Source organism: Phascolarctos cinereus, unplaced genomic scaffold (assembly GCF_003287225.1).
Source record: "Phascolarctos cinereus isolate Bilbo 61053 unplaced genomic scaffold, phaCin_HiC Scaffold_7;HRSCAF=346, whole genome shotgun sequence".
NCBI classification, from domain to species: Eukaryota; Metazoa; Chordata; class Mammalia; order Diprotodontia; family Phascolarctidae; genus Phascolarctos; species Phascolarctos cinereus.
The window spans coordinates 173,680,674-173,702,983 of NW_027556180.1; the positions used below are offsets into that span (position 1 = coordinate 173,680,674).

The following is a 22,310-nucleotide window of genomic DNA, read 5'->3' on the forward strand; positions in this document are numbered from 1 at the left end:
ACATTTGAATGAATTTACGTTAGACAATAAGGCAAAGGAATCCCCAAAATTTTTCATGGGAGAAGCTGTGTTTCCCAGCCAGCCAAGAATTTACAAACAGCTAAAAGGGGAGCATGGTAACAAGTCATCCCCTCTATTGGTTGAAGACCAGTGTTCTAAGGAATTTGGGATAAGATAAGATGGCTAAATTATAACACTTATTCACCTCCTGACAATGACAAATATTAATCAAAGGCATCACTCAAACTAAGGTGGATCAGAGTTACTCATAGAACCCAGACCACGACAATTCAACAATATATAGAATTAATAACATAACAAGAAGAGAAAATGATGGGGAAATCCCCAAACAAGGGAAAGCTTTCTCCATTAACAGCACAGGGTTAAAGCTGAGGAGCCACAAATTGCCCAGTACAGAGATCACCATTTAGAGCTTTCCTATAGCATTTTATATCGCTCTTTCCAGAGCAGTGACTCAGTATGACCTCGTCATATGCCCATCCCTTAAAAGAAGAAAAGAGTACTACATTCACCCAGCCTGCGTGAGAGGAAGCATTAAAGGAAGAAATTCTCGCATGCGCACATATCACTGCAATAGAAGAAGTGAAGTGAGGGATGACCCAGTAGAGCATACACCATATAGCGCCCATCCACCCTCCTCCCCAATTCTCCTGCCCCCAGGCTCAAGGAGAACTCTGAAACATGATGGGCAAAATCCAAGGCAGTAGTTAGGGGCAGAGTCAAAAGGTAAAGACGTTTGATTTAAAACTAACTTAGAAAATTGGGACAAAGGGCAAGAAGGCCAATGAAGCAAGTTTGGGAATAAACCTAAATCCCAAGTAGAAAAAATATAGCAGCACAGAGAAGGAAAAATGAGCAAGAAAAAATAAAAATCTCCCAATGAAAAAGGAAGCCAGACACACTCTACAGGTCACCAGAAGTAAGAAATCAACGTCAAAAAACTACAAGATGGACCCAAAAAGAAATGAAAAATTAAAATATAATAACTGGATGGAAAGACATATAAAAAGGAAATAATAATGAAAACTCTGACTTAAGTGAAGGCAGACATCAGTGCCCTCAAAGAAGAACTCAAGACAAAATGAGAGAAGAGACAACTTAAAATACATTAACAGAAAATCTCTTCAAAAGAGAAAAGACTCTGAAAAATAAATGTGAAACTTAACAATACAGATCTGGATGCAAATTCAGCAAAATAAAATTAAAGAACAGCAGCAATAAAAGAATACATGAGGTCTCCACATATGCGAGTACTGAGTTTGAGGAAAAGATGTGAAGATATAACCTGAAGATTAAAGTGCTCTCCCCAAAAATATGATAAAGTTAAAAGTCCACCATTTTCAAGAAATAAGTCAAGAAAATTGTCCACAAACATTGAAAACAAAAAGCAAAGTAATGACTGCTAAAATCAACACAACACTAATCGAGGAAAATCCCAAGTTTTAATCACCAAGGAACACAGTGGTTAAACTTCATAATTTCAATTTCAAACAACAAGAAGCAAAAAAAAAAGAACTTTAGCTCTGAAAGAAAAGTATCTGAACACTCAGGGCTAATCTTAATCTTTTTTTAAAAAAAAGGAGAATAAATTAGAATATGGTATTCCAAAATGCAAAGGTAAAGGAGGAATCTTCCTAGAAAAAAAATTTATATAAAGATAGGTGTGTATGCGCATATGTGAATATTTATATATATACAAATATGCATACATGTATATGTATGTGTGTGTACCTGTGTGTACTGTGAAAAGTTCAGCCTACACAAGATTTGAAAATAAAAGGTTTTCAACAGTGCAGGAACAATCAACTCATCTAACTGAAAGAATCCAGAGTTGAGCAAAATATGTGACACATAAAAACTTGAGAGAAACATAAGGTATATAAGCAGTTAAGAAAAGTCTAAACGATAAAATCAACTGTCTTGTGATTCTAGGGCCAGACAAGGACTTTTTTCCCCAAAAAATAAAACAAACAAACAAATACTCTTAAACTGATCAAGGGACAAACAATTAAGAGATCACTGCTGGGGAACAGGATCAGAGAGGCTAATAATTCTGGGCAGATAAAAGTCAAAAGAAAGAAAAAGATTTGAATTCAAAAGCAAAACTCCCACCGCCTCAAGAGTATGAGTGTAGAGGGAAGAGTTCAGTACTAAATAGCACAATTATTTAGACAAAGAAAAAGATGGCACAGGAGAAAGTTGGGTACTCACTCCTGCCATGCCTGCCCTTCAGAGGAAAGAAGGCAGTGATATTAAGTTTCTTGACCCACCTGAAATGGTATGGGAAAGTAGGGTCACAACAGTGGAGGTAAAGGACTTAGGGAGATAGGCAGCACCAAAATAAGTTTTGTTCCAGGGAGACCCCCTTCTCGAAACAATAGTCAGGGGTCCCAAGAAGGAGTATATTAGTCTAAAGTGACACCTAGCATCCAAAGAAAACAAGAGGACATAAGCTCAAAGGTCACATAAACTTCTTAAGAAAGAATAAGCAATAAATATAAGAGCATGGAGTAAGACAGTGTGTCTCCCACCATACCACACTGCCCTGAGATCTCAGGGAGTAAGGCTCAGGAGAAAAAGTGCCCCTGCAACAACAACAACAACAGCAAGAACAATGAATAATCCTTCCCCCAAAAATTAGTGAAGAAAAGCAACCATCTGTGATTAATCTAACAGTGAAATGGGAAATAATATAGAGTGTACAGTTTTTGTCCCCAAGAAGCTCTACCTTGTGAGAAAGATAAACTTAATTACAGAAATGACTAGAAGGGATTAAAAAATAAGGAGAAATAAATTAACACAATGGAAAAAAATAATGTAACAAATAAATTTTATAGAAGCTGAAAGACATGGGAAGAGGGGGTCAATGACTGGAAGGATTCCTTTATTTGAGCTGGGAGAAGGAAGGAAGGAGGGATAACAATTTAAGTAAAATTTAAGAAAATAGGAATACATCAGAAAAATCAGGAACAGAGACAGATAGGGAGAAAACTATGATTAAATAATGTATGCAATGTTTCTTGCAGAATCCAAATTCTGCCTTAAAAGGGATGGGAAATCAATACACAAGAATTAATGGGTGGAGCCAAGATGGCAGAGTAAAACCAGTGACTTGCTTGAGCTCTCCCCTAAACCCCTCCAAATACCTGTAAAAAAAGGCTCTAAACAAATTCTAGAGCAGCAGAACCCACAAAAAGACAGAGTGAAACAAATTTCCAGCCCAATGGAGGGTTGACTGAAAAGGTCTATTGCTCCAGGCTGGGAGAGGAGTGCAGCTCAGCTTGGGCCACACAGGCAAAGACCAGGCCTCAGCGAACCTGAAACAGACCTCAGGAGACTGAATCAAGGGGAGCTGTGGTGGTTTCCAGACTTCCCAACCCACAAACACCAAAGACAACTTAGAACGCCAGTAGGAAAGGTCCATTGGACCGTGGTAAGAGAAGAGCTCGGTCTGGCCCGGTCCCAGCGCAACCTCAGGGCAGCAGCTGCTTCCGGAGCTCTTGGCCCACAGATGGACACGGGATTGAACAGCTGATCAGAGGGGGAATACAGAGATCTCTTTGCTGGTGCTAAGGCAAGATTCTCTTATTTCATCTGTGCTTGGATCTGGGTCACAGTTCTGGATGGCAATCCTAGAGTGAGGGGGAGTGCTGGCATGGTTGAGATTGTGGTGGCGGTGAAGACAGAATCCTCCTCACAGTTCCAAGGCAGAAAAGAGTACTTGTGGTCACTCAAAGACCAGAGCCCAGGCTAGCAAAGGAATAAACCCCTCACCTTTCATTGTACCACCTTGCAAGAACTGAAAACTTACAGGTCACTAGAAGTATCTCCGAAAACAGCTGCATAAAACCCCTGAAACTTGGGATAGTACATTCTCTACACTGGAAGCAGAGCCCTATCTTAACAAAGAATTTAAAACTCAAGTAACTGGCTGGGAGCATGAGCAAACTGTGCAAAACAAGTCAGACCACAGGAGACAAAACATACAACCAGAAGAAGACAACAAAGTCAAAGCTCTTACATCCAAAGCCTCCGAAAAATATGAATCAGTCCAGGCCATGGAAGAGCTCAAAAAGGATTTTGAGAAGCAAGAGAAATAGAGGAAAAACTGGGAAGAGAAATGAGAGTGATGCAAGAAAATCATGAAAAACAAGGAGATACAAAAAAATACTGAAGAAAATGATACCTTAAAAATAGACTAACCCAAATGGCAAAAGAGGTCCAAAAATCCAATGAGGAGAAGAATGCCTTAAAAAGCAGAATTGGCCAAATGAAAAGGAAGTCCAAAAGCTCACTGAAGAAAATACTTCCTTAAAAATTAGAATGGAGCAAATTGAAGCTAATGACTTTATGAAAAATCAAGACACTGTAAAACAAAACCAAAAGAACGAAAAAATTGAAGACAATGTGAAATATCTCACTGGAAAAACAACTGACCTGGAAAAAGGTCCATGAGAGATAATTTAAAAATTAATGGACTACCAGAAAGAATGATCAAAAAATGAGCCTACACATCATCTTTCAAGAAATTATCAAAGAAAACTGCCCTGATATTCTAGAACCAGAGGGTAAAATAGAAATTGAAAGAATCCACCAATCACCTCCTGAAAGAGATCCCCAAAGAAAAACTCCTAGGAATATTATGGCCAAATTCCAGAGTTCCCAGGTCAAGGAGAAAATATTGCAAGCATCCAGAAAGAAACAATTCAAGTATTGTGGAAACAGAATCAGGATAATGCAAAATTTAGCAGCTTCTACATTAAAGGACCGGAGAGCTTGGGATATAATATTCTGGTGGTCAAAGGAGATAGGATTACAACCAAGAATCACCTACTCAGCAAAACTGAGTATAATTCTTCAGGGGAAAAAATGGGCATTCAGTGAAATAGAGGACTTTCAAGCATTCTTGATGAAAAGACCAGAGTTGAATAGAAAATCTGACTTTCAAATACAAGACTCAAGAGAAGCATGAAAGGTAAACAGGAAAGAAAATCATAAGGACTTATTAAAGTTGAATTGTTTACATTCCTATATGGAAAGATGATATTTGTAACTCAAGAGACCTTTGTCAGTATTAGGGTAGTTGGAGGGAAAAAAATATATATGTATATAGACAGATAGACAGACAGATAGACAGATTATCAGATAGAGGGCACAGGGTAAATTGAAGATGAAGGGATGATATCTAAAAATTAAAATTAAGGGGTAAGAGAGGATTATATTGAGAGAAGGAGAAAGGGAGAGGTAGAATGGGGTAAATTATCTCCCATAAAACAGACAAGAAAAAGCTTTTATAGTGGAGGGGAAGTGGGAGGTGAGATGGAAGGAGTGAATCTTACTCTCATCAGATTTAGGGTAAGGAGGGAATAACATACACACTCAAATGGGTATGGAAATCTATCTTACCCTACAGGAAAATAGGAGCAAAGGGGCTAAGAGCAAGGGGATGACAGAAGGGAGGGCAGATTGGGAGGAGGGAAATCAGAAGCAAACACTTTTGAGGAGGGGCAGGGTCAAAAGAGAGAATAGAATGGGGGGGCAGGATAGGATGAAGGAAAACAGTTAGTTTTTCACAACATGATTACTATGAAGTCTTTTGCATGACCATACCTGTATGGAATTGCTTGCTTTTTCAATGAGGGTGGGTGGGGATGGAGAAGGGAGAAAATTTGAAACCCAAAGTTTTAAAAACAAATGCTAAAAATTGTTTTTACCTGCAACTGGGAAATAAGATATACAGGCAATGTGGTGTAGAAATCTATCCTCCCCTACAGGAAAATAGAAGGGGAAGGGGATAAGAGAAGGTTGGGGGGGGTGTGATAGAACAGAAGGCAGATAGGGGAGGGGTATTCAGAATGCATGCCATCTTGAGGTAGGGGGAAGGGTGAGATGGGGAGAAAATTTGGAACTCAAAATCTTGTGCAAGTGAATGTTGAAAACTAAAAATAAATTAATAAATTAATAAAGAGAAAAAAAGAAATGATGAGCAGGATGCTCTCAGAAAAAACATGGAAAGACTTACGTGATCTGATACAAAGTGAAATGAGCAGAACCAGGAGAATCTTGTGCACAGTAACAGCAATATTATATGATGATCTACTTTCAATAACTTAGCTATTCTTAGCAATACAATAATCCAAGACAATTCTTTAGGACTAATGATGAAAAGTGCTATCTATCTCCAGAGAGAGAACTAGAGGAACCTGAATGAAGACCAAAGATACTTTTTCTTTACTTTATTTTTCTTGGTTTTTTTGACTATGTTTCTTTCACAGAATGACTTATATAGAAATGTGTTTTGCATGACTACATGTGTATAACCAATGTCAAATTACTTGTCTTCTCAATGGGGGAGAGGGGAGGGAAAGAGAGAATCTGGAATTCAAAATTTGAAAAAGAACAATGTTGAAATTGTTTCTACATGTAATTGGGAAAAATAAAATATTAAATAAGAAAAAAAAAAGAAATAAATGAAGGAAAATACAAACCTAATAATTATAACCTTAAATGTAATGGCACTAACTCATCAATAAAAGATAATTATAGATTAGATAAGAAAACAAAAACTTAACCTTCCTGCATACATAATACACGTTTTAAAAAATATTCATAAAAAAATGAAAATATGAGCTGGAAAAAAATTTACTTTGAATAAGACAATTCAAAGAAACAGCTGCAATCATGACTTCAGATAAAAAACAAAAAAAAATTCACAATGTTAAAATAGGTAAACAAGGAAATTATATTATACTTAAAGGTATTATAGACAATGAAATTAGTAGATACATATGCACCAAACAGCATAAATAGCATCAAAATTCATACAAAAAAGAGAACTGTGAAAAAGACAAAGCAAGCAACACAGTATAAAAAATGTTAATGTTTATTTCAGAAATAGATAAATGCAACATAACTATAAAGACAAAACCACAGAGCTGAACTTACTGTTGGAAAAACTACATTTAAAACAGCATTCAAAATGGTAAAGAACATACAGATTTCTAAGCATTTTGCAGTATCTTTACAAAAAGTGATCATATACTACAGAACAGAAATTTTTAAAAGACATAAAAAAGCAGAAATGTTAAATACATTCTTTAAAGACCAAAACAAAATATGCTAGTAGTTAACAGAGGAAACAAACAAAACAAACAAAAAGACACCAATCTAAACCTAAATAAAGCTTAAATAATAAGGTACTGAAAAGTGAGTGGGTCAAAGAATAAATAGTAAGAAAAAAATAACTATGTAAAAGGAATAGACAATAACACAACATGCCTAATTTTCAGGGATACAACTAAAGCAATCTGAGGAAGAATTATACAAAAAAGAAATTTTTCTTTAAATTTGAAAAATCAACGAATTAACAAACCCCTCAAAAAGCACAAAAGAAAGAGAAAAATCAGAGGAAAAAGAGATAAAATTGATTATAAAATTAGCCAGTCTTTTGAAATGCCTAACAAATCTGATAAACCATTAGCTAATTCAGTTTTTAAAAAGAGGAAAATTAAATCCCCCCAAAAATGAAAATTATAAATTAATAAGGGGGGAGGCAGGATAGAGAGAAGAATTATCAGAAGCTATATACACAATTATATGCTACAAGCAAAACTGATATTATAAAATAAATGACTATGAAGATTACTCAACTAAAAATTAGTTTAGCTCTTAAACAACCTAATATAAGAAAGAGAAATAGAGAAAGTTATAAATGAATTACCTGGTCTAGATAAATTTACAAATGAATTCAATTGAGTTTTTAAAAAAATTCTATTTTATAAAAAATTATTTTCAATAACCAAAAAGGACACACTCTACTAAACTACTTTTATTAGACAAATATAGTCCTGGTATCTAACTCAGAGAAGGATAAAACAGAGGATGAATGTACACCAATGTCACCAATCAATACTGATGAAGACAAATAAAGACTTAACAAACAGAATATAAAAATGTATTTTAAAAATATTCACCAAAATATTAAGTATGACCCAGTTAGAATTTTAGTAGGCATGTAAGGATGATTTAATACTAGGAAACAATTAACATTAAAGCTACCAAATCATAATTACAAATTATATAAATATGCCTCAGACACTTAACACTTACTAGCTGTGTGACCCTGGGCAAGTCACTTAACCCCAATTGCCTCACCAAAAAAAAAAAGAAAGAAAGAAATTATATAAATATGATAAAACAATCTTTACATTAATAAAAGTAACTGTTAACTCACAGTTCATGGTTAAGCTGTAATAATATAACAAAAATGACAATACCACTGACTAAATTAATTTATATTTTAGCAAAAGGGCTATTTTATAAAATGAAGTAAAATAATAAAATTCATCCAGGAACAGGCTAGACCAGAAGGGTTAACACACTGTCCACAAAACTCTGTCCAGATTAAAATGTAACTGGGAAATATTTAACAAAATAAATAAAAATATAATACATTATGGATTATGTTAGTTTGTGGTTTCCTAAGTCAATACGCTATCATTTCTATTTGAGTTTGACACCATTGGGCTAGACCAGGGGTGGGAGAACCTTTGGCCTTGAGGTCACACATGGCCTTCTAGGTTCTCAAGTGTGGCCTCCCTTTGACTGAAGCCAAACTTCACAGAACAAATCCCCTCAATAAAAGGATATGTTCTGTAAAACTTGGATTCAGTTAAAAGGCCTCACCAGAGAACCTAGAAGGCGACATGTGGCCTTGAGGCCTCAGGTTCCCCACCTCTTCTGCTAGACCTATGGTTTCACTGGTATATACAGATCAGTCAATCAATAAACATTTATTAAGCATGTATTATGTGCCAGGCACTGTGCTAAGTGCTAGGGATACAGAGAAAAACAAAAGGCAGTCCCTGCCTCTCAAAGACCTCTAATGGAGGAGACAACATGCAAACAACTCTCTAACAACAAGGTAAACACAGGATTAACTGGAGATAATTGACAGAAAGAAGATACATTAAGGAGGATCAAAAACTTGTAGAAGGTACAATTTTAGGTGGTATTTGAAGGGAGTCAGAGAAGCCAACAGACAGCAACCAGGAGGGAGAGAACTTCAGACAAGGGGACAACCAGTGAAGATGCCCCACGTAGGGAGAAGGAGTTTAAGGAACAGCAAGAAAGCTAGCTTCATTGGATCAAAGAGTATGTGAGGGGGTGTAAGGTGAAAGACAGAAAAGGAGGGGTAGGGGCAGCTTTGACTGCCAAACAAGAGGATTTTACATTAATCCTGGAGATGATAGGGAACCACAGGAGTTCACTGAATAGGTGAGTGACCTGTGCTTGAGGAAAATCAGTTTGATAGTTGTGGTAGGAAGACCAACAATCAGGCTATTTCAATAGCACTTCCCTCCCAAACGTGATAAAAAATGGAAACAATCACTGCTGAAGAGGCTGTACGGAAAGACTACGAGTATATTAATGCACAAATGATGGATGCATGAACTTGTTCAAGCATTTGGAAAACAATTTGCAATTATTAAAGAAAAATAACAACTATTCCAAATCCTTTATTCAGCAATCATTTTACTAGGCATGTACCCCAAAGCAAGTAAATGACAGGAAAAAATGGTTCCAAAATAACAAAACATTTATAGCAGCATCCTTTGTAGTAACAAAAAACTGGAAGATTAAATGCCAGCAGATAAAAGAAGAAACAAAGAGGCAGTATGGCATAATGTAAAGAACACTGTTAAGAGTTAAAGGACCTAGGTTCAAATCTCACCTCTGATAACACATCTTTGAGAACTTGAGCAAGTCTCAACTTCACCATGATTTTGTTACTTAATCGGTATTATGAAGAGACTAGACTACAGAGGGTTTTGTTGTGTTTTTTTTTTAACCTTTTATTGTGTCAAACCTAGACCTTTGGTAGTCTGAAGAATCTGGAGAAGTCTGGAGTCTGGAGAAATCTACAGAGCTACTTCTCAGAATAATGTTTTTAAAAGCTTATTATAAAATAGAGGCAGCTAGTGGTACAATGGATAGAGTGCTAGGCCTGCAGTCAGGAAGACCTGAGTTCAAATAAAGCCTTAGACATTTATTAGCTGTATGACCTTAGTCAAGTCACTAAAGTTTGTCTCAGTTTCCTCAACTGTAAAATTTGGGGAAATAATAGCACCGATTTTGCAGGATTGGTGATGAGGATCAAAAGAGATAATATTTGTGAAGTGCTTATCACAGTGCCTGGCATATAGTAGTTAATATATAAATGCTTATTCCTTTTCCCTACCTCCCTAAAATACATAATGTTACCAAAACAAACAAAAACCAATTCTATTAAAATAGTTATCAGGTTCCCAAATTCCAGGTTAAGAATCCTCATATAACTTGAATATGACATAGATTTTTTTTTAAAACTTGTTTAGCAACAAGGGTATTTAACTAATTTAATTACTATGCCTAACAACCACTAAAATAGTAATAAAATAGCACCTTTAAAAGGTACATTTATATTAAAACACAGAAAAGTAGATCAGTGGAACATACTAGACAAAAATTCAGAAATAATTCAATAACCCAGGGTTCAATAAACCTGATAATACAAATTATTTGAGGAAAAACTCTCTATTTGACAAAAATAAACAGAAAAACTGTAATGTAGTTTGGCAGAAATTCAGAACATTTTAAGCCATATGTCACAAATAAGCTCAAAATACATATGTGGTCATACTATTCAAAAATTAGGAGAAAAATAAATCAGCTGTTTTTTGTTTGTTTGTTTTTTACACTAGGTTTCCCTATTTCCACCACTCATGGGCCTGATCCCACTACTGATTGTCAAGGAAGCTTTAACCTGCTCCATTTTTGGCCTGGGATACTTTGCCCATTTTTAGGAAGCCTGGTAAGTTATCTGTTCCCAGGTAAAGCCCAAATGGTCTTACTCATACTGAGGCTCAGAGCTCTCAACCACCAAGCTTAAGGTTCCTAAGTAACAAGGATGAAAGGAATAAGAAACCATGCCCAGCTATCAGATATTTTTCACAATCCTTAACGAAATCAATTATAGAAGAGATCCCAAAAAATAAAACAGATAATTTAATTTTGTGAAGTTGAAATGCTTCTATACCAACAAAATTAATGCAACTAGAATAGTCAACTGGGGAAAAATAATCTTTGTAACAAATATTTCAGAAAAGCATATAATTGGGGGCAGTTAGGTATCGCAGTGGATAGAGCACCAGTACTAGAATCAGGAGGACCTGAGTTCAAATTTGGTCTCAGATTCTCGACACTTATCAGCTATGTGGCTCTGGATAAGTCACCTAACCCCAAGTGCCTCGCCAAAAAAAAAAAAAGATACCCAAGACATGTAAGGAACCTGTGTGTGTGTGTGTGTGTGTGTGTGTGTGTGTGTGTGTCTAACAATCAAAAGTTATTTACCCAATAAATTACACAGTCAAAAAATACGGACAAAGAGAGGCACAGTAATTCACTATTGGTAGAATTCTTCCCTAACCTGGGGAGCAATTTGGAATTATGTGACGAAAATGACTCAAACAGCCACACCCTTTGACCTACAGATCCCATTTCTAGGCATATACTTCAAAGGCAGTCAAGGATAAAAATATGCCCCAAAATACTTTTAGGAACCCTTTTTTAGATAGTAGAGAACTGGAAACAAGGGACATGTCCACTAACAGTAGAAAGGCTCAAGAAGTAGTAGTACATGAGTGTAACTGAATATTACTGTGCTGTAAGCAACAATGGATATGATGAATAAAGAGAAACTGGGGAAGGCTTAACTGAACTGATAAGAAGTGAAGTAAGCGTAACCTGGAAAACAACACAACTACAACTATAACAGTGTAAATGGAAAGAACAAAACAATCAATATAGTGGTGTCAGGAAGACTTGGGTTTGAATTTGAACTAAAGACAGTTACTCACTGTATTACCCTGGGCAAGTCACTTAAACTTTCTGGGTTTCATTTTCTTTACCTCTAAAACAAAGGTGTTCTGGACTCAAAAACTTTCAAAATCCCTTCTGGCTCTCAGGCTATGGTAGCATTAAATTACAGAAAATTATAATGACCAAGCATGATACTTAAGATATGAGAAAATGTACTCCTCTACATTTTTTCTTCACAAGTGGGAAATAATTTAGAGGTCAGCCTTGGTTGTTATCTTGGTTCGTTTGTTAAACTGTCCCCCTCACCCTCTCTTTTTATTCTTTGTTCTAAGGAATGGAGGATGCTCAGGAAGGGGAGGAAGATAGGGTATATACTGGGAAATGTAAATGATATAAAAACAAAAGCTATCAACTTTTTTAAATTAGAAAAAGCTTTAGAGCTGGAAGAGATTTCAGAGGCCATCTAGTCCAATTGTCTTCTTGTACTATCAAAGAAACTGAAATCTGGAAAGATTAGGTGACCTGCTCAAGGTCACACAGGGAGTAAATGTACCTGGAAAAAATAAAAACCAAAACTGAATGATATGGCATTGTATGACTACTCTTGACTTGGCAGAGATGACAAAAAGGCACTTCTCCCTTCTTTGCAGAAGTACTTGCTTCTGCATGTACCATCAGATCCACTTAATGTGTCTAGTTTTGTTGGCTTTCTTTTTATGCTTATTTTTTGTTACAAGGGCCACATAATGGTAGTGAAAGGGAAGGGGAAGGCGGCAGCTAGGTGGCGCAGTGGATAGAGCACCAGCCCTGGATTCAAGAAGACTTGAGTTCAAATTTGGCCTCAGCCACATAACACTTACTAGCTGTGCGACCCTGAGCAAGTCACTTAACCCCACTGCCCAGCCAAAATAAAAAAATTTTAAAAAATTAAAATTTTTTTTTAAAATGAAAGGGAAGGGGAGAAGGATATCTTCAAAAATACAGATCAAGTTAAAATATATCAATACAATTTGTAAAAAGGTATGTTTTTAAATACATAGGTAATTCAGCATCCATCTTTACACTTCCAGAAATGTTTCATTCTTCATTCTTGTCTAAGTTAAAATTAAGTGACTGTTATGAAATAAAATTTTTATTTACCTGGGGGTGTGTCTTTTGTGAAAGGTTTAATTCCCTGTGCAATACTGACGCTTTGATCACCTTCAACTAACTCTTCTTCCACCTCCAGTGGACTCAAATCACAAAAATAATCCAGGTCATCATCTAGACTTTAAAGAAAAAAATTATACATAGCAACTCAAAAAATTCTATAAAATATTCTATAGTATTAAAATTGAAATGCAGTAATAGTTCATATATATATATAAAGCTTTAAAGTTTAAAAAGCACTTTCCTCACAACAAAGCCATGAAGTAAGAATAACAAGCATTATTATCCCTATTTTACAGATGAGGAAACTGTGGCTCATAGGGACAAAGTGATTTGACCAGTGTCATTAATTAGTATTACGGAATTGTAAAGAAAAATTTTAATGGCACTTGTCAAAGAAAAGTGACCATTTCCTATATGTAGTTATTGAATTAGACTTTACATGCATTTAAACTTATTTAGACAAAAAATGAGAAAATTAATTTGCAAATTCTAATAGAATTATATTAAAGGTTGAAAATTCTACAGTATATGTAATAAAGTAAAGAAGCAGCATGACATAATAGAAGACTACAGTAACAGAAGGATAACAGCAGCAATCAGGATAGTTTTGCTGGTTTAAATCTCATTTCTGACCCATTGGCTATGTGACACAGAGCAAATCCCTTAACTTCCCAGGCCCCAACCCTCTAAGACTATAAATTATAGAAGTCGCTCATCTGCATTAAAAAAGGGAATTTTGTTACTTTGAGTTTTCTATACTGGTAAAATCACAGGTTCAGAGAGTATGTGGGTGCGGGGACCTCTCTCTCAGTGCATATATATATATATATATATATATATATATATATATATATATATATATATATATATATATATATATATATATATATATATATATATATATATGTGTGTGTGTATATATGTGCATATATATACGTATGTATATATATATATATGTATATATATACACACACACACACACACACAGACACACACACACACACACATACACATGTGTAGGTATATGTATATGTATGTGTGTCTATATATATGTTCACACATACATATAATATATGTGAATGAATATATATAGACAAATAACAGGTAATATAAGTGTGTGTAAAAAAAAGTATTGTAGAAAAGCACTCTCCCTCACTCCACATAGCCAATTAGTTGTCCAATCTTATTCTTCCTACTTCTCAACTCTCACATCCAACTTCTTCTTCCTACACATACGTCATATCTTCATCACTTCTCATAGGCTTCTTAATTAGTCCTCCTACATCTGGTTTCTTTCCTCTCCAATCACTGCTCCATATCAGATATCAAACGTGCAGCAGCCCACAAAATTCCAGACACTGCCTGATGCAGATTAAGATATAATTTGGAAATATTTAACAAAATAAGTAAAAATAAAATACAGATGTTAATATATGGTTTTCTAAGTCACTATGTGGCCTACAGGGATCTTTATGGACGGCTGTACCCCCATTTCTATTTAAGATTGACACCACTGTTCCACATAGTTGCCAAAGTAATTTTCCTTAAGTACAGATCTGACCAAGTCACTCCTCAATTCAGTAAACTCTTAAGACTCCCTATTACCCTTTAAAATCAAATCTATATAATCTCCTCTGTTTATACTTTAAAGTCCTTTGTAACCTGTCCCCAACCTCATTATATACTATTTCCCTTCCAAACCTGACAATCTGGCTAGCTTCCTCTCCATTCTTCAAACAGGACACTATCTCCCATCTCAATGCCTTTGTACTGGCCATCCCCCACACACGGAATGCCCTACCTCCTTACCTCTGCCTCACAAATTCCCTCTTTCTTCATAACACAGTTCCAGCAACACCTTTTACATGAAGTCTTTCCTGACTCCCCTCCAATTTCCAATCTTCCTCCCTCCACCTACTTGGTATTTATTCTTTTTTATTACTTTGAATATACTTATTGGACATACTTGTTTCCCTCAACAGAACGCAAGCTCCTTCACAGTGGAATGGTCTCAAATCTTTGCATTTGTATCCCTGGTACTGTGCACATAGTATGGGCTTAGTAAATGCTTACCGACTGACTGAAAATTGTATATTACTGTTTTCCATGTTTGTGTTCTTACCCTTTTCTAGACAGTAAGCTCCATGAAGGCAGACTGACCCTTACCTAAATGTATCTTCTCACAAAGTACTGTTCACATAAGATGCACTCATTACATGTTTTGAATAAAGCTAAAATTATAGATCATGCCCAGATTGTTTCCTAGAAAAACAGAATACTGACAAAGGAGCCTTTCATTTTATGTAAGGAAATACTAGGGGAAATCTCAAATTAATACAGATAATGAACTTCATGTCAATTTCTCTTCTTTCTGAATATGCTCTGAAGTTCCAACAGAAAAAGTTGGCAGTGTTTATGAATGCCAAATGGAGAATTTAAATAAAGACAAACATGTACCTTTCATTCGGAAATTATAGATAATTTTACAAAGAAGTGGGTATTCTTGCTTGAACTCTCTGGAGAACAGCTTTTTTACATTCTACCTGTGTATACTGCTTAAAGACAGGGATAGGCCCTGGACCTGGGACCAGTGGAATCACTGCTATAGCTAACTGCAATTCCCAGGTAAGGAAACCTGCTGCTTCTCTTATATAGCTTTAGTCTTACTTTATTTCTAACCTTCTTCCTTCCTTGGCTGCCATATATACAGATGCATTATCTGTACCATATATATTTGGCCATTTCTCATATTTAAGTTAGCATAATACACTGTCCAGGATTGCTCTATGATGGCTTTTTATGTGTAAGTCTTGTCTCTTTAACAAAACTATAAGCTCAAATTTTTTTTTAAATTTTTAAAGGACTTAATCTAAGCTCCTCAAGGGACAGAACAAGTTACACACTTCTTTTGTGTCTTATACCACACTACATACAATGGGGACACAATACTTTACAAACTCTAAACTACCATAAAAATGCTGTTATTATTATGTTAATTTAAAATATCTCATTGTCCAAGAAACATGGATTCAAATTAAAACAAATAGATCTCAATATGAGTCTTGGATTATTCAAACTGAAAGAACAAATATAAAAATGTTACTCATACATTTTAGGATGGTTAATAGGATAGCTAAATACATTAATATGACATTAAATCTAATATGTCTATGTTTCAATCTTGGCTATTTCTAAGTAAAAATAAAGAAGTTCCTTTCAAACAGGTGTCTACCTTCCTTCCTACCCACCAGCTCCAAACCATACCACATGGACTCTAGCCATCACCCCCCACCTCTCCCCACCAGTTCCTTGGGCTCAGTCAACCAGCATTTATTTAATACCTACTAATGTGCCCATCACTATATAACACTGGGGATATAAAGAAAGGAGGAAAAAAACAAACAAACAAAAAACCTACTCCCAAGAAGCTAACAGTCTACATGGAAACACCCTGGACTTTAACAGTTGAGCTTTTATCTATTTTTCTGGCAACAAGCCTCCACTTCACTTCTAGGTCACCAGCATGAATAATTTTCCCTTCCAGCTTCCCTTTATGTTTCTCCTATTAGAAGGCAAGCTCCTTGAGGGCAGACCCTGTATTGCTGACTTGTATTTATATTTACAGTAGCTATGCACTTAATAAATGCCTTATCTAGCTATCTCTTCAATTGTAAAATATTACTGAAGCCAACAACACTCAAGTTACTAGGTTTAAATCTCTGAGGGAAAAAAGCAAATTTAAAATCCGTTTTTTAGTACGGGTATGACATACTGAAGGGCCAACAGTAGTGGGGATACAGGGATACCATACCAATTCACATTCTTCTTGAACAAGTCACAAAGGGGTTTCGAAAAATTTATTCCCGTATTATGAGAAAATGTTGCTGCCGAGTCAGTGGGCAGAGGCATAACTGGATCTGATGATAAGTTATCCAATGCATCTATCAGCAAATTAAAAAAAACACACAAATTATAGATTGAGATATTGACTTTTTCATAGAACACTGTCCTTACAATTTAAGGCTAAATTAACTACTTTGAGTATGTAACATCTTGTCTCCATAACTAACCATAAATCCCACAAAGCAACATCTGATTTTTTAACATCTCCTCAGTACAGTCACTCCTTATATTATAGCACATATAATAAGTTCTCAATAAATAATATATGTAATAAGTTATCAATAAATATTTAATGAATAAAATCTTGGGCCATGTTTATTTGAACTCAACAAGACAAAGGGGAGGGTTATATAGGAAAACAAATTATAAATTTTTTTTTTAAAGAATACAAGTCCTCTCCATCTTCTCAGAAATTTAACGAGAAACAGTTCTATTTCATAAGATTAAAAGTGTCAAACAAATACAATTTTAATTTAAGATCCTGAACATATGTTCACATATCAAATATATTTCAGGAAGTGTTCTCTTAAGATCAACTAATTTTAATTCTAAAATCTATAATTGCAATTAAGAATTATCTATAAAAGCAAATATAAAAAGATTATTTGATTTATGTTAACTGGTGAATTGAAAAAAAAAGCTATCACATAAAAATACTAAACCCGATAAAGTTAATAATTGGAATAGTCAATGATAAATTTAGGAAGTAATGAACAAAATTCTAAAAAGGAATTTTTATGTGATTTTTTTTCTTGAGGAGGGAGAAGGGTAGACATTTTAGTACCAAAATCATGCTAATACAATATCTAGCAATTCATAAATAAGTAGCTATACATATCTATGGTGACCTTTACCAAGATATAAACCAAATTAAATGTCAACCTGGAACCAGAGCTAGACTCTGCTACAAAAAGTACTTTCTATAGTTTAATTATTTACTTTTAGAGGTATATTACAACAACATTTAGTTAATACAGTATTGCTTCATTTCAATCTGGGATCTTAGTAACATGAGAATGTGCATATGCCACCAAATACACCCTCCTGGTATTTTTTTTTAACCCAACATAAAGAAGCTTTAATGGGGAAGGGAAGGGAAGGTAGGAATAAACATATTTTTAAAAATGACAATCAGAATCATACTTTTGATTTACAGGTTTGTAAGCCATTTATAAAGCAGCTATTAGTTTATTAAAATAATCAAAAAATCACAGTATTTGTTATTTATACTACCATGAACAAAACTTTCCACAGGCACAGTACACTAATTTTCTAGTACTGTCTTCTCAAACTGAATTTCATTATGAACACCAAAACATACAATAAACTTAATCTTCCTACCTGTGTAGGTAAGAGATCTTCTGCTTTTACATCTGACCTGATTATCCAAACCAACAAACTAAAAGAAATAACATATTTAACTTATATTTAATACTTAAAAGCTTATCTTAAAAATACTCATTTTCAGTGTAAGTTAAAATATAAAATCAACTTTTACAAGGTTTTTATAACAACTAATTTTTAATACAAATACATTTTTTGAAAAGCTTTGTTAGGCAAGTAAAAATTTTTAGGACAATTAACCACAAGGAAAATTAGACAGCTTGAATTTGGAGCCATACTTATCTCATATGATTCTTATAACCACTTCCTGAGGTAGACAGAGAAGATATTGTTTATAGATGTTCCTAATAAGGTTTATAATGCTTTGTACCCTGATCTATCAGGTCATTAATGGCTTTCCTCCCCAAGATCGAGCACTTATTTGTAAACCCTTCCATATATAATATTGTGTATAAAACACAAATTATTAGATTGTATACTCCTTGAAGGCTTGTTTTATCTAAACTGTGGAGACGGTGGATAAATATCTTTTGTTTTATCATTTCCACTTTTTAAAAGATATGAAAACTGAGGCTCAGAGGGATTAAGAGATTTAGGAAAGATCTTCACCCAAGAAGCAAAGCAGGTTAACTGGCAAGTTAGCCTTATACCAGCTCTTACCCACTGCTGGCAACTGCCTTCAAGAGAAGCACCTTTGAGATAGTGAAAGCAGTACTGTATTTAAAGGTATAAATCCTGTGTTTAAGACCTAGCTCTGATATTTATTAGCTGTGTGGCACCATGAGTTACTGAGTCCCAAATCCCCATATTTTACAGTTGAGGAAACTGGAGCAAAGAAGAGAGAAAATAACTTGATGAGAATTAACTTAGCTGGTGAGGAACACGAACCCAGCTTTTCCTAACTTTTTTGTCCACCACCCTATCCATCATTCCATAATGTCCCTCCAGCTCCAAGGTTAAGGAACATGGACGAGGTCACCCAGCTAATAAGTGTCAGAGGTATTATAGGTTTGTAAGGTAGAATGTTAGATGTAGAATGAAACATACATTTTTGGACATAACCACTGTAGAAATTTGCTTTCCTTGACTATTACATATTTGAACTACAGGCTTTTTTCTTCTTTTTTTCTATTAGGGTAAGATGTGAGAGAATAAATTCTTGATAATTGAAAAAATATACAATTTTAAAAACAAAAAGTAAAATAAGGTGGTTTATTGGGAAGTGGCCAAGATAGACAGCTAGGTAAGCATAATGGGTAAAGCGCTTGACTTAGAAATTAGGAAGACCTGAGTTCTAATTCTACCTCAAGACACTTAGTAACTGTAGGACTCTGTCTGGGTGCCTTCCTCTTAAACTTGACATATCTAAACAGAAGTCATGAGCATTCCTTCCAAATCTTCCCTCCCCGCTTTTTAACTTTCCTATTCAGAAGTCTGGTCCCGACACCCCTCTCCCCTCATTAAATCAACTTCACTGGCTCTCCATCACTTCCAGTACTCTGGAAGTTAATTGACAATACAATCCTGTTTGGCCTTTAAAATCATCTGTAACCTGGACCTTTCCTACCATTTCCAGTCTTCTTACACCTTACTCCCCCTCCAAACTCATCCTTGCTGCTCCTCCTTCCCAACACTCCATCTCCTGACTGGCATTTCCACTAGCTGCTCCCATGACAAGAACTTTCTCCCTCCTCCTAATATCCACCTCTGTGTTTTCTTCGAGGCCCACCTAAAACTGCATCTCCATTCCTCCTCTTCAATTGATGCTAGTGCTTTCCCTCTACATCTGTACGAAATTGCTTGCACGCTGTCTGCATCATTAGAATGTGAGGAACCGCCTTTTGCCTTTGTACCCCCAGGCACTGCCTGGCTCATAGCATAAATGCCTGGCCACTTGACTTGTGTATCTCCAGTGCTAACTGAAAGGCACAGTACCCGGCCCTTACTATGCTATATACTATATCACTATATTACCATCATACTGTGGTAAGAGATTAATGTTCAGTGACTCAACTGTCTAGCCCTAGTGCTTAAAGAACCATAGTACAGGCTTATTTAATGTTGGGTAACTTTACTGCGAGTGTGAATGTGTGTGCGTATCTGTATACTCCCGGTGCTTAAAAGCACAGCGCCAGGTACACAATAGGAGCTTAATGAATGCTTGTTGCCTCGACTGTAAAATGGGGCTATAAAGAACACCTCTACTGCACAGGGTTGTTGTGAGGGTTGAACGAGATGACAAATGTAAATGCACACTGCCAATTTTAGAGCCCTATAGAAACACTAGCTCTAGTTATTTCCATACTAGAATGGGGATGACAAGCTAGACTTACCACGGGCTGCAGAGCACCGCTGTTCACTCCCCCGCCTCCATCTCTCCCTCCCCCTCCCCCCAAAGGCGCACCAGCCCAGAGCAGACACAGACTTGACTAAGAACGCTTAATAAGCCGCAGTAGGGGTACGGGCCCGCAGGACGACGGCCGCAGATGTGGGGGACGCGCGGGAAGGGGCACGCGATTACTTTACCGGGCGGGGAACGGAAGCGGAGGGGTGCGAGTGGCAGGCGGCTCCCGGAGCCGAGCGGGACCCAGGAAACCGACTGGGATACAGGAGGGACAAAAGGCAGTCGCCTTGCCCTCTGGCCGGGGGAGGGTTTACCTCACTCTGGACATTGCTACAGATTCCGTAATGGTTCTTGAGCCGTTCCAAGACCTCGTCCTGACCCGGAGGCTTGACGATTTTGGGATCCATGGCTCGTCTCTGCTTCTCGGTCTCGCCCGCCGTTGTCTCTCCGTCTCCCGGGGAAACCGTGTTCAAAGCGGGAGTCAAGGGGGGCGGGATCTCGCGAGGCCGGAAGTACGTCCCTGACGCATGCGCGCTTGGGGCCGCTCCCCCCCCCGCGGCGTGGGACCCGGGCTTGCCGAGCTGGACGGGCCGCGCGCAAGCCGGAGGCACCGCGTGCGCGCACCTTCAGGGTGACTTGGGACAGGATGATGCCGGGGCCGAAAAACCCTGCGCGGTCGGCGTTGGTATCAGCCATTCAGGCACGAGCCCCTATTAAACCCCAACTGTGTGCCCCATCCAGAGCTAGATGCTAAGGCTTCGAAGGCAGCAATGACGCGGCCTCATCTCTCGGGGAAACAAAAGCACAAACACTAGACCCCCAGTAAGGTGCCAGACAATAAATGTCACGGAATGATTGATTAGGTAAAGAAAGGTTAGACTAAGGGCACAGCCATCTTTCAAGACTGAATGACCAGATAATGGAAATCTTCCAGTAAAAACGGGAAGATGACATAAATAATGTAAATACAAAATACATAACTGATGTGAATAATAAACAAAACATGAATATAAATACTTTTAATTTTTGTAATAGCAGTTACTTTAAAATTTTTTAGACAGATTTTGTATTAATACCTCATTCTATAATTCGCTTATAAGTAAAAGTGATCAAGTTGATTGAACTGTAATTACATTTTGGGACTTTGGAGATGTCAGTTCTGGCAATGTTAACATAAAACTTAAAATATGGCATTTAGCAAGTTACGTCTCTCAAAGATCTGTATACATTTAGGTAAATTTCCCATTTCTTTTTAAAGGTTGAAAAGAACAATATGGGGGCAGCTACGTGGCGAAATGAATAGGGCACCGTCCCTGGAGTCAAGAGGACTTGAGTTCAAATATGACCTCAGACACTTAACACTAGCTGTGTGATCCTGGGCAAGTCACTTAACCCCGACTGCCTCACCAAAAAGCAAAAAAAGAAAACAATAGGACAGGAATGAAAACGACTTAATCTGCATGCAGTTGTACCTAGAGTCTAGAGAAGGCTTGAGTTTCCTGGAGATTGTTCAGAAGAATATATGATTTTTGGGGGGTAGGGAGAAGGGAAAGTGGGACAAAGAAAGCCTTGCTGTAGGAATGACACCCCTCTCCTAGAAATTAGGTGAAGTGCTTTAAAAGGTTCCCCGACCCCTTGAATTCCAGGCCCACATTTTCAGCTTCCTCAGTCTAAGACATTTAAATAT

General features: G+C 36.6%; 1 protein-coding gene across 5 annotated transcripts in view; it reads right to left on the minus strand.

Moving 5' to 3' along the window:
- Positions 1-21,104, minus strand: part of CCDC138 (coiled-coil domain containing 138) — a 67,351-nt gene extending 46,247 nt beyond the window's left edge. For 2 of the 5 annotated variants that reach the window (XM_020965193.2, XM_020965191.2), the window contains exons 1-4: positions 20,938-21,104; positions 18,277-18,334; positions 16,844-16,973; positions 13,021-13,148 (exon numbers count right to left, since the gene is read on the minus strand). In XM_020965193.2, the coding sequence (XP_020820852.1) occupies positions 13,021-13,148; positions 16,844-16,973; positions 18,277-18,334; positions 20,938-21,030 (409 nt within the window). In that variant the 5' untranslated portion in view covers positions 21,031-21,104. Of the gene's footprint in view, positions 1-13,020; positions 13,149-16,843; positions 16,974-18,276; positions 18,335-20,937 lie in introns of those variants that run through there. The other 3 variants (XM_078147355.1, XM_020965197.2, XM_020965198.2) reach the window with 3 other exon arrangements.
- Positions 21,105-22,310: the final 1,206 nt, after the last annotated feature.